The following is a 17,342-nucleotide window of genomic DNA, read 5'->3' as shown; positions in this document are numbered from 1 at the left end:
AATATGAAAATCAGATGGTATCAATTGTTTATAATGTAATTACTATAACAATGTGCTTTTCAAACAAATAATTTTATTTTTAGGCACATCTGTAAGCAAGGAATGTACTTTATCAAAAGTCAATACTAAGTTTTGTATGAATGTAATAAACTCCAGCTGTATGATAAAGGCACATTGCTTATATTCATTCACACTGATGGTTTTGTTTACAGAGGAAACATCCTTTTAAGCTAAAGGCCTACAGTGGCCTTGTAGCAGCACGAAAGCGAACCCTGGAAGACCATGGACCAGCAAATGTCCCAAGCAAGCAAACAAAGATATCTGATGTGATTGAAGTTAGTGCTTCCAGACGTGTGCCACAGCAGTGAGTTGACAAGCTTATGATCCGCTTTATTTGTGAGGGTCTTCAATCCATTTTCTGTTGTTGAAGAACCTGCATTTAAAAATCTTTTGTCAACGCTGAATGCAAGGTCCTTTCTAGACCCGCTCTTCAAACTAAAATACAGGAAGCTGCAACTCAAATGAAGGTAAATTTAATATCACATCTTAGAACAGTTACCTATGTTGCCACCACCACTGATTGCTGGACAGTGCACCACAGAAGTTATATTGGTGTCACTGCTCATTGGATAGATGAAGAAACATTGGAAACAAGATCTGCTGCACTTGCCTGCAAGAGGTTGAGAGGGTCCCACACCTTTGATGTTCTAGCCAGTGCCCTTAATGACATTCACTCTCAGTACAAGATAAGAGAGAAGGTGGTGAGAACCACGACTGACAATGGTTCGAACTTTATTAAAGCATTCAATGTGTTTGGCAGTCAGGATCCATCTGAGGAGGCGGAGTTGGAGAAAGATTCTTCTGAAGAGCTCCAGACAGACTACCTGGACACATTCAGCATCTTGGACGAAGACAGTGGTCTTGAATACCAGCTTCCCCAACATCAAAGATGCGCAGCCCACCTGTTAAACTTAGTTGCCACGACAGATGCTGCCCAGGCAGAAGAAAAGAATGGTACATACAAACGGCTATCGCGTGCAGCCTTTGGAAAATGCCAAGCATTGTGGAACAAAACAGGCCGGTCATATATAGCCGCAGAAATTGTTGAAGATGAATGCAAGCTCCAGCTCATCCGGCCAAATCAAACTCGGTGGAACTCTGTATATATGGCTGTAGAGAGAATCTTACGGATCTTGCAGCAGGAGGGGGAAGTCGGTGAAAAGTTTGGTGTGACAATGTGAGTATTGTTTAAAATTTCTGCTTTAAGCTCATCTCTGTTCCTTTCCTCTGCATCTCCCTTTAATGACTACAAAGACGTTAAATGGTAAACTCAGTAGGGGATATTGGCTTTAATTTTGATTCACCTGGGTTTATGCAACCTGCAAAATGAACTGTCTGGTACATTACTGAATTCGTCGGTATTTGCTACTCTTTTTACCAGCCTCATTAAAATCAAATGCTAAATATGGTAGCTGGCTAAACTATTTTACTGGCTTCTAAACAAAATCACCTGCTTTTGGTTGGTGATGGGCGTTAATTTCCCACCTTGCATTAGTGTTAATGAATAAAACGTGTTTCATTGTCTTTTTACCTACTTGAAAATTTCCATATTAAAAGATTCCTGCAAACATACCTTAACATTTGCTATGTGCTGTACAGGCTGAGTCCAGCTGAAATCGCCTTCTTGAATGAGTATTGTATTGCCATGAAGCCTGTGGTGACGGCTTTAAACATCCTTCAGTCTGAGACAAGTGCATACATGGGAAGGCTACTTCCTGTGATCTTCCAGCTACAAGCAAAGCTCAGAAGGATGGAAGCTTCCTCCAAGATGTGTCTGCCACTCATCAGAGCCATTCAGGATGGTGTCCAGAAGCGCTTTGGTGGGATGGTGGAGGACCCTGAGCTAATAGCTGCAGGAATCCTTCTGCCAAAGTTGAAGACCACTTGGACTGAGAATGCTGAGGTCATAGAGGCAGGTATGGGCACATTAAGAGTCGGCATGCAGTTGTCAAATTTAACATAGAAATCCTCTGACTGTAGACAAACAAGAACTTGTAGGATATGCTCATAACAGTATTACTAATAATAGTAAAACGAAAGCAACAAAGGTTTTTATTAACATATTGACCACTTGCATCTTTACACAATGCTAAGAAAGACTATGGAATTAATCAAAATGTATAGCGGCTAGTAGGTTTTGCTATCACTTTAATACAGAACTTCCCCAAATTTCTAAGTATAATAAAAAGCAAATTGAAAAAAAAAATGGAGGTAACTAAAAATGACTCTGAGTCCTGTGTGCTCTACATGTCATCTTGCATTCGTGCAATATCATAGGCATCATGATTTTGACTACATATCTACTGTAGGGGAAACATTTTTGTTGGGATGTTAGGCCCATGAAGAATTATGTTTCAACATAAGTCATTGTATTTGTCACATTTGTTGTTATACAGGTTTAGCCTACGTGAAAACTCTCCTTGAACAAATGACTCAGGGTGACAGTTGGGCAGCATCAGATGAAGATGATTTCTTCTCTTCAATGAAATCCAGAAGGACACAGAGTACAGGGGAGCTTGACGGATACCTTGATTGTGTCTCGGACAAGATGGACCTACTAAACTCATTTCCGTACATCAGAAAACTGTCCCTAAAACTCAATACTGGCCTGCTTGCATCTGCCGCCTGCGAGCGTCTGTTCAGCTGTGCTGGACTGGTGTTCACTGCAAAGCGAGCAAGACTGAGCTGTGCTAACTTTGAAAACCAGCTCCTGCTCAAACTGAACAGTAAATTCACGGAGTAATAATCTACAAAAATTCCACAATTGTGGATTTTTTGTGTGTGAACAGGTGTGCTGATTTCACCCATCTAAATGTTTTTTGTTTTTTTTTTCTGCAGGTCAATCAGTCCTCTCACATGCAGTATATATACTACATACTTGTTTGGTTGCATATTGTAGCAGAACCTCTTTTAGTTATATGGGGTACCAGAGTTTTTCTCATTCTATGGAAACAAAGAAGGGAAATTTTAGTTTTTTTATTTTTTTTTTTATTTTTTTTTTTATTCAATTCCTTTTTTCCATGCCATTCATTGCTAGTGTTTGGAAAAACTATTAATGTGGTCACCCATTGACATGTTTGATTATTTGTTAGCATATTTTGTATAATTTTATTTCAGTTTAATTGTATTTTTTATTTATGTATTTATTTATTTAACACTTTATATATATATTTTTTATTTTTATTCCATTTAAAATTATTTATGCATTGTTTATTTCATGGTTTAATTTAATTTGTGAATGCACTTAATTTTGTAAAGGTGATCTGAAATTAAAAATGTTATATACATGCTATTGTCCTGTATGCATTGCCTGGGAAGTGTCCTAGATGACCATGTATCTGCCAACCATACAGTTTAAAAGTAACTTTTACTCAAAGTACATTTTAAATAAGTTACTTTTTACTTTTTTTGAGTGGATTTTTACACAAGTAATTTTACTTATACTTGAGTACAATTTCACCATAGTAACAGTATTTTTACTTGAGTAAAATAATTTAGTACTCTTTACACCTCTGCACTCCAACCACTACAAAGCAAGTGTATCCCACTAGCAACTTTGCATAAAACATTTGCATAAATGAGACGGCAGATCGAACACATTCAAAAACATGAAGAAATTATGGTGTCACAGCAAAACAGTAAGAGTATGTAGACTTGCTTATCTTTGATGTGGTGTTCCATCTTAGATAAGCTTTGATACTGTTTTGTATGTAGTTTATATTACTTTTGAGTCTTGGTTCCTTGGTTCCTCGGGTGTTCTTCTTCATGTTCTTAGGAAATTTCCCCTTTTGAGTCTTGCTGTCTCTCAGTGCTTTTTTTCTCATGCTCTTAGGGAGTTTTCCCTTTTGAGTCCTGGTTCCTTTTATGGCCTCTTCTGCATTCTCTTGGGAAGTTTCTCCTTTTAAGTCTTGGTTCTTCTTAGAGGTTCTCCATAATGCGTTTAGGGAGTTTTCCCTTTGAGTCCTGGTTCCTTTCGTGGGCTCTTCCGTATTCTCTTGAAGTTGCCAGCTTTGAGTCTTGGTTCCTGACAGTGGTTCTCCGTCATGCATGAGTTTTCCCTTTTATGTTTCTTTTGTGGGTTCTTCTGCATTCTCTTGGGAAGTTTTTCCATCTTAGTCTAGGTTCCTCCCTGAGTGGTTCTTCTTCACCATCTTAGGGAGTTTTTCCTTTTGAGTGTTCTTCTTCATATTCTTGGCAAGTTTACCCTTTTGAGTCTCGGTTCCTTTTGGTGGTTCCTCTGCATTCCTCCCTCAATGGTTTTTCCTTTTAAGTCTTGGTTCCTCTCTGTGTTTTTTTCTGATACTCTCAGGGAGTTTGTCTGTGGTTCTCCCTCAAGCTCTTGGGGAGTCTTTCTTTTGAGTCTTGGTTCCTCTCTCAGTAGTTCTTCTTCATGCTCTTAGAGAGTTTTTCCTTTTGGGTCTTTGTTCCTCTCAGCTTTTTTTCCTCATGTTCTTAGAAAGTTTCCCCTTTTGAGTCTTGGTTCCTCTCATTGTTCTTCCTCGTGTTCTTTGTACAAATTTTCTTCCGAGTTTTTGTTCCTCTCAGCGTCTCTCCCTTATAAACTTAGGGAGCCTTTCCTGACACCATCTCCCTCGGCAATGCTGTATCTGCATTTCTGGAAAGCAGCTTTGGGACACTGTTTGATGCAGAAAGCGCTATACATATAAAATTTAAATGAACTGAATTAGAGACCAGAAGTTGGTGGAAAGTGCTGCCAATCTCTGTAATGCACCCACACACAATGCAGTGTTGTTTATTATTAAAAGTGACTCAGCAATAAAAGCTTCTGAAGTGCAAGTGCTGGTTAAAAAGGAGAAGAAGCAGCAGAGGAATTGTCTTTGGTAGTTCACCATAAATGTATGTTTTTATTTGTACTATGCTAACTAGATTTTCAATAGCCTGTAAAGTACGTTTTTGGAGCAACTGGGCATGAACAGAAAAATTACTGAGAGAGTTGATAAGGCCTGCTCTTTGGTTTCTGAGTGGACTGAACAACTATTTACAGAGAAACCAGCCCAGCAAAAAGTTATTTCTCTGTCAAAACTATGAAGTATCGTCAGTGTTTATGTAGCGTGTCCAAATGATTTATGTGAATCCTCCTGCAACCTTGTGAAGTATCTCTATTGGGAACAACTGCGTGTCTCTGAGTTAGGACAAGCGTAATTACGGCGGAGGAGAGGGATTTCTGGGCAGATGTGTGTTCTGTTTTGCTGCTGAATGCTGAATAGGAAAGGCTTTGAGATTTCAACACCTTTTCATCTCAGAGTTTGGCACAGTGCCTCACCTTTGCTATGGACGCTGCTGAAGTCACTGGCTGAGTGCTGTCCATCGGGTTCATCAGCATTTGCAAATGAACCTCCGTCCTGTTTGCTCCAGTTTATCAGCTGACTGACATCCTGCTTGATTTCCATTGAGTTCACTGAAATCTGCATACAAACATACAGACACACACCACACACTGTAGTCCTATAGCATGTGTAGCATAACCTATACAGTACTGTTAAAGTAACTCTTACCCCCCCATCACTTATTTAACCTCCAGACAAAAGGATATTATTTACAATTTACTCATTTTCAGGAGATACTTCTGATTAGATTAGATATTTAACTGACTCATGGCTTGACTTAGACTCATCCTTATCAAACTCACGGCTCTACTCAGACTCTCCTTTAACTGACTTGAGGCTCTACTCAGACTCGCCCTTAACTGACTCACGGCTTGACTTGGACACCCCCTTAACTAATTTGCAGCTCGACTCAGACTTGTCCCTAACTGACTTGAGGCTTGACTCAGACTCGCCCTTAACTGACTCACGGCTTGACTTGGACACCCCCTTAACTAATTTGCAGCTCGACTCAGACTTGTCCCTAACTGACTCGTGGGTTGACTCGGACACTCCCTTAACTGACTCGTGGGTTGACTCGGACACTCCCTTAACTGACTTGCGGCTCGACTCAGACTTGTCCTTAACTGACTTATGTCTCAACTCAGACTCATACTTAATAAGCTGACAGCTTAATTCTTAACTCACTTGTGGTTTGACTCAGACTTGTCTTTAACTGACTTGCAACTGAATTCGGACTCACTCTTAACTGGTTTGTGACTTGACTTGGACTTGCCCTTAACTGAATCACGACTCAACTCGTACTCACTCTTAACTGACTCATAATTCGACTTAGACTCACCCTTAACTGACTCACAACTAAACTTGACCATAACTGACTATTAAATTGATTTATTCTTGTGCTTAATTAACTCATGACTTGAACTCACCCCTAACTGACTTGTGATTTGACTCAAACTCGCCCATAACTGACCTGCCCTTAAAAGACTCATGACTCTAATGAACTCACACTTAACCGACTCATGATCTGACTTAGACTTGGACAGAACAAAATACTACATGCAGTAAATGCAGTGTTGAGACAAGCAAAGGTGACTTGAAATGTCTGCTACCATGTAATTTGGATAGCAAGTACGCTATGCTAACCAACTGCTCTGAGCTGTTTCCTTTCAGCACTGAATGTACTGCGTATAGAGCTTCATTACTGTCCTTTAACCTGAGGGGTTTTCTTTAATGAAAGGCTCATCATTTAAGGCCGTGTCAAACCTGACAGGTTAACAGTAGGAGTGCCTGTAGCTAAAATGGGACTAAAACTAAAATAATCTACTAAAAACTCAAAACGCAACTCACATTCACACCCCAGAGACTCGAGATTTGACTCAGAATCCATGAACATCTCTGGTAAGAGCACACAGTAAAAAAGTAAAAAGCAGTTTGGTTCAACCTAAGACACTCCAAATCTACTCCTGATTGGTCACTGTTCTGGCTCTTGGCCCTACCCCCTCCTTACTACCTGTACCTATATCTTGTTTATTATCTGTGTGTAAATAGCACTTCCTTTAATATGCGATCTGAAGTGTCGACAGGGTTCATTTGCATTCCTTGGTCTTGGTAATAGTACTAGTTCAACTGTTTTCAACCGTTTAAATTTGCAGCTCCATTTTCCCTTTATTACCTAGTCTTCTTGTGGATTTCTCTAATAAAGGTGGTACTAATCATCATAGAGCATTGACATTTCAACTGTATGTGTAAAGCCCACTCATAAACACATTTTTCAAAAGGGGTCCATGATACATTTTGCAATGAGACCCATCAAATGTCCTAAGCTAGATTACATTGTTGTAGCTAACTGAAACCAGACAGAGAAAGAATTTGCCAACATGCTAATGCTAGTTCATAACTGATATGTGACTTGACTTGGACTTGCCCTTACCTGAATCATGAGTCAACTCATACTCACTCTTAACTGACTCACAAGTAAACTCGGACCTTAACTGACTCAGGACTTGAACTCACCCCTAACTGACTTGTGATTTGACTCACGCTTAACTAACTTGCAGTTCAACACAGACTGTCACACACTGCATGATACGTTTTGCAATAAGACCCAACAAATGTCCTACCAAGCTAGATTATGTTGTTATAGCAAACTGAAACCAGACAGACTGGAAATAACAAAGAATTTACCAACATGCTAATGCTAGTTTGATACTATAGCAATAATCTACACTCAGTCTGTCCGCATAGTATGACTTTTTACACTTTTCACACAAAAAAATAGAAAAAAGTTACTAAAAATGTTTGTGGGTGGAGCATGAAAAGGTCTGCAACTCCCATCTTACATATCGCTGCTGTTGGAACAAAATCTCTATTTATGTCATAATTTAAAAATACCTGTTGCCCTTTACATTGTATGTAAATTCATGAGGAATGGACCAAAAGAACTGGCAAAAATTATCCTTGGAAAAAAGTCTGGTTCCATTGATTTACATTAAAAGTGAAGTAGGTTTTTTCCTTCTCCTGTGAAGTTACCATTTCGGAGATACGAGGTTTTGTTTTGACAGCAGTGACATGCAAATGATTAAAACATTTCGAGCATTTCTCAGCTGTAACTGCTATAGGGGAATATTTTAGGACAAAATCCAGTTTTTAATTTCAGAAATGAAAAAAAAAAAACTTTTCCTGTGAGAATCAAATCAAAGATGTGATTTGAGGAATCTTGACAGCCCATCCTGAGCACATGAATGGAGTTTTCCTCTGACTTTAAAGTGCAGGTTATGCCATGTTCCTCGCCAGTGCTTCGACAGCACTGTAGCCCTGACACTCTTTTTAATTAAATGGAACTATTAACGTTCACATTTATACCTGATCACAGAGTGGCTTTCCAGTGAAGACACTCTGAAGCCAGCTATTCTGGTCTTAAAGGTGCTAGATGATATTTGTTGGTATAAAAGATAAGATAAGATAAGATAAGATAAGATAAGATAATTCTTTATTATTTATCACACTGGGGAAATTCAAAGGGAGAGCAAGGCACTCAAGAAAAGAAGCAATAAGAAGAGCATTAACAAAGTAATTAACCTTGATAATTACTTAACAAGGTTACATTTAGTACTATATAAACAATAATAAAATACTAAACATAAATAAATTGAGATAAAAATCTAAATATAAACTCTATCCTTCACATAAAAAATTTTATATATATATATATATATATATATATATATATATATATATAATTATATATATATATATATATAAATTTTGGATTGCCTTCAAATTCTAATTGATTAAATTACCTGATAATAGTAAGCTAAGGGAACAAGAATCTGTCCTCTACTCTGTCAACTCATTGTTTGAATTACATAATTACATAATTTTACAGCAGCTCAGTACTTAACTTTTTTACAGTGTTTAAAATGTAATTTGAATGTCAAAGTAATTAAATTGTAACTACTGTGTAATTAACTTGTAATTACATGATTATATCTAATTGTACAGCAAAATGGCAGTAATAGCGCAAGAGCTTACTCCTCCTGGGTTTTAAGAAACATCAGTAAGTGAATGCTCAGGCTTAGCCCACATCCTGCTGAAGGACAAATAAGGAATTCTAAGAATCAGAGGAATAAATACATAAACATGGAACTAAATCAGCGAGATCTGTGTGCCACTTACCTTGTTAGCTGAAAGTACCTGCTGATGCTGCCTCCACTTTTAGAAGTAATCATGTCTATCTGTGGTTACACCTTTATGTGTTTTCATCTGGGACGAACCTGAGACATCAGCCAGCAGCAGAACGGGGTGTGGCCTACACCTGGTATGTGACGCTCAAACAGGTTCTGATGTAAGATTGAACACATCCCCAGCCTGTGCATCGTTTTATCCTTTTGTTTGCACGGGGGGTTTGTGTACATATTCTGCCCTTCATCACCACAGACAGATGACTAAGAGCAATGAAAAGGGAGCTTAGCTGAAAGTCAAAAGATGCTTTTATCAGCTTTGTTATTCCCTGGTAGGATCAAAGTGTTCTACTCTATTCATTACAGAACATTATTTCTTGCATATTTTACACTCTATTTCCTGAAGAAAAGAGTTCAAAAAGCATTTACGGATGTGTTTAAAAGGGCTAGGAGTGGTGTATTGACTCTGGCCAACCAAGCTGAGAACAATGAAATATCAAAAATAAAAAAAATGCAAAGTAAACAGCAACAGCACATGAGAAATAAACATTATTTTGGCACACATTAGCCTATACATATTTATGAATTTGTTTTAGAGCACTAGAAGACGTGCGTTGACTCTGAGCAACCAGCCAACATCAAAACAACTGTGACGAAACAATACATGTTAAGACACACTTAAGAATTTCTGTCTGTTGTGCAATAATGTACCATGTTCAAGCTGGTATTATACTTTAACGGTTTGTACAGTTTTATACAGCATCCAGTGTTAAATTCTGTGAAAACAATTACAGGTAGATTATACTGTATTAACCACTTTCACTGTAAAACATAACAACTGCACTAACTTTTTTTTGTTTATCCATTTGTTAAAATTACTAACGCAAATCTATTAACACACACTATTTCTTATATAATCCCGAGTTACTAAAGTAAATCTAGTTGAGATAAATTAATTTGGGTAAGTCCTACACACTGAAGAGTCTTTTGCCCAAAAAGCTTCCCAGCATTCTTAGCCGTTTTGCTGGGCTCTGTTAATTAACTCTTATTTTTTTCATTAGTTCTCATTGCATAATGTTATTTTTGTCAAAGCACATGCTCATGCTAGAACTTCAAGTCGGATACATTTTATGTATTTTTGTTATTCTCACCATGATGTTTTATGTCCAGGTTTATCAGTTCAGCCTGTAGCCAGGAATGCTATTGGTCAGTGAATAACAACCCCCGAGCAGTTTCTGAAAAGATTGGCAAGATACATAAAGTAAGATGAGTTCTCAGAAATGTCTGACTCTTGTTTAATCCATTTCTTCATAACTGTATGAAGAAATGGATAAGATAATATGCAGCCATTGCACACACCACCATTTGTTCATTACTGTATTAAACAATCAAATAAAACTAGAAACGCGCATTTCCAGAAGGAAACACAGAATGGTTGACCAGGGTATATTTTGGTTTGTCCATCTGAATTCACATGCCCAAATTATAAGGCAAATTATTCAGTTTACAATGAATGTAAATTTAAATTTTTTTTGATTATTTATTTATTTTTTTGTAAAAAGCTCCCCTCAAATTAACAGAACATGTGTTGTATGATCATACACATATTGCTATATGCTTACAATTTACTGCTGAAAGCCAAAAATCTTAGACGCTCTTTGTATTTTTTTATGAAAATAATTTTTACAGAGCAGATCACTGAAGAGACGCCACCTGTTTATAGTTTATAGCCCAGATTTGTGGAAAAATGGGTCAACTTTCAGAGTTCAGCTTCTTTTAGTATAAGGGTTTAAAATTACATCACCCATCTATTTGACGGGAAAGAAGACACTTACAGCCTCATACGACCCCCACCTTTTGAACATAGCTTAAAAAATATGAAAGTTATGAAGAATATGACGAAGTGCGTTTTGGAATCACCGGTATTCTCAAAGAGTTGAAAAAGGTTAAATGGTTCCCACTTCCTGCTAGGTTGTTGCTAGGTACCTTAGCATGCTATCCTAGGTGGTTGCTATGGTGTTGCTAGGCAATTGCTATGGTATCCCATGTGGTTGCTAAATTGTTGCTAGGCAGCTGCCTTGGTGTATAGGGTGTTTATGTAGTTGTTTGTAAGGAGTTGCAAAGTGCTGGCTACATGTTGTTGAAATTGAATGTGAGTCTATGAGAGGAACGAGAGATAAAAAAATGACAGATAGAGGAGTGTGGGTCAGTATGACTGTGGATTAGAACTTGAGGACCTGCCCTTAGTAAGTACATGCATTTTGGTGTCTGTTGAGCAAAGGAAAAACCTGGGCTGGGGTTTGGGTGAAAATAAATGGGACTCTATGAGAGGAACAAGGGATGAAAAAATGACACATAGAGGAGTGCGGGTCAGTATGGCTGTGCAGTACAGTTTGAGGTCCAACCCTTAGTGATTTCAATTAGTTTGGTGGCTGTAGGGCAAGGAAGTAACAGAGTTTGTGTGGTGGAGAAAATGAATGGGAGAAATGAGGGATGGAAAAAAATGACAAACAGATCAACATTTAATTTGCGCTTGGGGGGCCTGCTCTGAGATAGGATGTGTAAACGATGTCTTTTGGTCTAGCAGGAGTACCGTAGATGTTTGTGTAATTTTTCCACTACATTCATTCCTGTGGGAAAAAAATTTCGGAATTTAACGAAGTTTGTATGAAATCCTTGCATCCCATCAAAAAGCTGTATACAAGCCCGAATCACACAATCAGATTGGACAATCTGGAAGTGAAACAGTGTTGATATTTTGAAAACTGTGGAACGAGTTTCGCACAAAAATCAGACAGAAAAATAAAAATAAAAGAGAAGAATAATATAAAATGAAAAACAATATAGTTGTGTCATGCACAAACATCATCATCATCATCATCATCACTTTTATAGTGCCTTTCCCATGCTCAAGGATGCTTTACAATCAATACATAATCAACAATACATAATACAGAACTCACACACACACACACACACACACACTCCACGGTTCCCACAGCTAGCGGAAGAAATTTCAGTGACCACAGCACAGAGTCACTCAGCTAGCTAGCCCAGAAAGAGTCGTTCGCAGCGGGGGAAAGTCTCATGCATCACACAGGAGGCCGGACTGGGAAGCCTGAAAGACTGAAGATGTCCCTTTGCCACAAAGGGGTAGCATTTTCCTGCAGCCGAACACCACCAGTCCAGGCAGCCTCATAGCTGCAATGCAGCGTTACCCAAGCAGCTGACCCAAGAGGCCTTGTGGCTGCGGCGTAGCGCTGCTCATGCAGCCGAACACTACCGGTCCAGGCAGCCTCACAGCTGTGGTACAGCATTAACTAAGCAGCCAGCCCAGGTCATGCGATGCCACGTCGATCAGTCCAGAGAGCCCTGCAGCCGCGATGCAGCGTCACCCAAACAGCCAGTCCAATAAGCCCCCGAGCCACAGTTGGAAAACCGCTCTCAGCCACTATCTCAGTGGATATGATGGTAAACATCAAAACAAACAATACTAAGCTAACAGAAAACCGATATAAAGCGGCAGCCATATAGCGCCAGTGTACTTTCAGCAGAACACGCACGCACACAAACATAATAATGGGGTTGTTTCACAGTTGATATCGATGCTTTGCATATGGATAAATATTTGCAACAAAGCACAATTAAATGAGAGGTTGACCTAGCTAGGATGAGTAAAATTAACCTAAGTAAACAGAGAGCAAACAGAAAAAACATAACTGGAAAAAAAGAGTACTGCCAGTTAAGTTAACCCCTTAACAGGCCGGCGGACCCAAAGTTTTATTGCATACTTTTATTACCTAAGAATAGCTCAACCAGTTTGCATTGAAGTCCTTGTAGTTACTAAATTATAAGCCTTAGTATGTAATAAGCCTGGGGATGTTAAGGGGTTAACTTTATATGCTAAAGAAGTGTGGATGACTGATAAATAGAAAGTACCTATAGCTAAATTCTAATGTTATTCAACAATAAGTCTACATTTTGCGATATGTTTGCACATTTTTAAAGTGAATTCAACTCATTTTATAGTGTGGATGCTGTAACTTTACTGAAATAATATTGTAACAATGCATTAAAACAAACAGCAAGACTCACCACCAAAAGTACATTTCTGAAGCAGAAATGAATCATCATCTCCACTGAAATCTAAGCTTTCCAGTTTTCCATTGTATAAATGGTAAAGGTTTAGCTGAGCTGCATAATAACTATGAATCAGGATTAATGCAACAAGTTTATTCTTAATAAGTGATAAAGTTAGTAAACATTAGCCTGGCTAGCTAACAAGCTAACTATGTAATAGCATATTAGCTTACCTAGCACAACTAAACACAAAAAAAAACAAAACAAAAAAAAACCTGGGATATCCAAGCAAGTTCTTGAGTCATAAATGTCATTATATATCAGACTTTAATGTAGAAACTTTCACTTTGTAAGTATACATTATTTTTGTAAGTATATAATTATCATTGCTAATAATGCTAATTTCAGCTAGCTATGGGTTTCGGTCTCTGTGGGATTTGTGGTAACAGGTTAGCACCTAGCTAACGGTGGTGTAGATTCACATTTACACTGATGCATGAAATATATTTTTACTTTGTATTTTGGAGTTTTTAGAAGGATACTCTAGTAAATACATCTAAAAGCTTAACTTTGAGTACTATTGGAGGATCCTGTTAGCTTGCTAGCCTTTGAAAAAATAGCTGTTGGTATTTTTAAAAAATGAATGACGTATTTGATCCTTTTCCAAGAATATTTGACTTTTTAAAATGTAAATCAGATGCAATTTAAAGGCAGTTTCAAAACTGCTGTTATATGTAATATTATTTCATAATGTATGTATGTATCAAATGTTTATAACTGTTTGTACTGCATTTAATAATTCAATTACTGTAAACAAACATCACAGTTTGAGTGAGGTACTTAACTACCTGGCAACTCTGCTTGTATTAAGTTATTGTAAATTTACAGTGCAACAGTAACATTACAGTTACACACTGGAGAAATATTAGTCCTGTTTATCTATTATTAAACAAACATTGATTACCAGCCTGAAAATGCCAAATTTGAATGTTTACCTTTCCAGCATACCTGGTGAATAAAACTGTAGCTTTGAACAATTCCAATAAAAATGTGGTTCTTGAATCATGTGACCCTTTTGATACAATAACTATGTTTACTGTTCCTTATAGTTGTGATACTTACAGGGCCTACATTCTACATGTTTCTTGTATTTAACCTTTTCTTTGAGATCTGTTTATGATGTTTGTGTGGATTATGTAACTAAAACAGTCTAAATTAATTTCTACAGGACCGTCTTCCAACCTTAAGTTACCCTGCATACACATGGGCAGCAACTTTTTGCCTCGTCACCCCAATTGCTGATCCCTCATCGTCTGTGGGCATTTCTGAACTCCAACTGACCCTTGGTTGCCATGGTTTCACTGACGCCAAGCACAAATCAGATGCGTTCCTGCTAAAATTAAAAATTCTGGTGAGAAATCGCTTGTGTGCTTATTTTTATTTGAACTGTGTGGTCTTTGCGATCACAGTTTATTTGGAGCAAAAGCACTGCCACCATTATTCCTTCTCTAGTAGGAACATTATCTAGGAACTAAAAATTGAGAGTACTCTTTCATAGTAGCGGAGATAAAGCGCATAATATGCTGCTGAATGCTCAATTCCTATTGGTAATCGCAACTTTGTCGCATCGCCGATTCCACCCACTTCGTGTCACCAACGTTCGCGCTGCCTCCTGTCACCAGAAATCGCCAGCTCTCTTTGAAAACGAATAACCTCCGTTCGCCTTGTCTCGTCGCATCATTGCCAGTGTGAATGCAGGATTAGAATGAAAAGCTGTTTTGGTTACTGTGCCTTTAAGACTGATCTATGTAAATGAGTTCTGATTGGCTGTTCTGTATTGTGCCTTTTTCACAAAACAGTCTGGTCTGAAACGTGCTTGATAACGTCAGTGTGAATGGGTGGTGCTAAACTGCTCTAGGTTGAATAGGTGGATATATTTGCATTGTTTTTTGAGACATCACAAAAACAGCATATTTAAAACAGGCCGTTTTTACAGCTTAGTTTCCGTGTATGGGAACAAATTGTACTTTTTGAATGTTTTCCAATGTTTGCACATTATATGAAACTGTTCTATGTCATAAAAGCAAGGAAATTTGGGTTTTCCATGACATTTAATACATAATCATTAGATGCAGGTGTCATAGTTGAAGAACTGGCCTACAGGTATCATTTTACTTGCAAATGTTTCAAAGCATCACATAGCTGTAAGGAAAATTTCAGTGCAGAACCAAACATATGCATCACTTGACTGTTGCTGTATTTGAGCGCAAGATAACACAGTGATACCTTAGCTGGCATTAGCATACGTCTTGGGTGATCCAATTACAAGTGCACAGCAAAAAGCACAGGTGTGAATGGGTCCAACGTGTATTGATCCAATCTCTCAAACCACTTTCGGAGGTGATCCGATCTCCAACAATATGTTGATTTAAATCAATCTGAGTTAAAGTCTTCAGCCCATGCTCAAATGCATCTGGAATCAGTCCCAGCACACCTGTTAAACCATTAGAATCACTTACACTGTGATATCAACCCTTCAGGAAAACACTAACCCTGATTTATCAGCATTCATCAGTCCACTGGCGTGATAAGGTTGGCACCCTGCTGACTGTATGCCACTGCTGGTCCACCCTCGGACCACTCAAATTACGGTCCTGCCTTCAATGTTTAAATAGTTTTTAAACTCCTCAGACAGATTTTAAGAGCACACAGCCGTTTATTTTGGAAAATAAACAAATGAGAGAAAAAATAATCATTGGGCCTAACATAAAATTATATTTTTTTAAATATGGTCGCAAAGCGTCGCTGTTCAGAGAAAAACATATATATCCGTTTATTTTATACATTTCTATTATATTCATGCACAGCTGACATCCTTAACATTGTGTGAAATTTTCATGCTGAATGGGCCAAAAGAAATGTTCCAAAATTGCTTGGAATAAAATGTCTTTACATTAACTTAAATTAATCGTAAAGAACATTTTTACCCTCTCCTGTAAAAAGTGACTGTCTTGGAGATACTTGTGTTTCTTTGTACAGTGATGAAATACTGCGCTAGACTGGTTTCAGCTGTAATCAGCTTTTTTATTTTACTATTAAAATCATTTACTAAACTAATCAACAAAGGATATCTAAAGAAAAAAGAAGGAAAAATTACGTAAATTGGGCCAGTGGTGGAAAATGAGTGATGAAAAGTGGAATTTTGTCTGATACGCTGCTTGAGCAGCAGTGGGCTGCCCGGAAAACGCTGAGCAAAAAAAAAAACAGTGGGCTGCCGGCTTTGCCATCAGTGGGCCAACAGTGGCCTGCAATCTGGATAATAGCATTAGTGACTATTAGAAACCGCCAGGAACTATGAGTCTGGTATATGAGTCTGAGTTTAGTCTTGAGTCTGTAGTAGAGAATTTTAGCTTAGTCTTGTTAGCTACATGCATTGTACTGTACAAAAGCACTAATGAGAACCTCTCAGGTTTAACATGGCTTCAAACAACAAGCCTTTTGTTATGCAAATTATTCCATCTGAAGGACAAAACTAAAGCAAAACACAGACAAAAGAACTTGAAATGGTATGTCTGTATGCTGGAACAACAGCTAATCCATCTTCAGTCAGTTTTAAAGGATTGTGATGTGTAACTTACTAAACCTTCAGCTAGATTAGCTGACAACTTCAGCTATACCAGCTATTGCACTAGCTAGCATAGTTGCTATTCAACAATTTAAGTTGGCTAGCATGTAGTTTGAATAGCAAGTATGCTAGCTAGCATAATAGCCAATCTAGCTGAGGTTTTGGCAAAAGTTGATGTTTTGGCAAACCAACTTGAAACAGTTGGATAGCATGAAGTGCTAGATAGCCCAACAGCTAATTTAGCTACTGTCCGCTAAAGTTGTGAGCTAATCTAGTTGAAGTGTTGGTCAGTTAGATTACATTTGTTTAAAACTTTAGCTATTGCGCTAGCTAGTTAGAATACATGCTACATGAACTATTGACGAATCACTTGTTTCAAGTTGTGTTGTGCTTCAGTTCTGTCCATCAAACTGGACAAGGTTTTTCCTATGATAAAGAGATAATTGGCATTGCAGTAATGACCCTGCATGACTCGCAAAACTGACACTTGAAATTTCACGTGTAAAGTTGGAAATGAACGGTTTTATTCATTTCCTGCTTTAGGTTGAG

The 17,342-nt window shown here is 38.0% G+C and overlaps 1 protein-coding gene across 1 annotated transcript in view; it reads right to left on the bottom strand.

Annotated features, from left to right (window-relative positions):
• gad3 (glutamate decarboxylase 3) overlaps nt 1-9,188 on the bottom strand; it is a 33,595-nt gene extending 24,407 nt beyond the window's left edge. Inside the window, exons 1-2 of the mRNA XM_036556379.1 lie at nt 9,084-9,188; nt 5,345-5,486 (exon numbers count right to left, since the gene is read on the bottom strand). Coding sequence (XP_036412272.1) covers nt 5,345-5,471 — 127 coding nt within the window. The 5' untranslated portion in view covers nt 5,472-5,486; nt 9,084-9,188. The remainder of the gene's footprint in view (nt 1-5,344; nt 5,487-9,083) is intronic.
• Between the last annotated feature and the right edge of the window lie 8,154 nt (nt 9,189-17,342).

Source organism: Colossoma macropomum, unplaced genomic scaffold, assembly GCF_904425465.1.
Source record: "Colossoma macropomum unplaced genomic scaffold, Colossoma_macropomum, whole genome shotgun sequence".
Lineage (NCBI taxonomy): Eukaryota > Metazoa > Chordata > Actinopteri > Characiformes > Serrasalmidae > Colossoma > Colossoma macropomum.
Note: the sequence above shows the minus strand (reverse complement) of the source record. Positions and strands in the feature narration are given on the sequence as shown.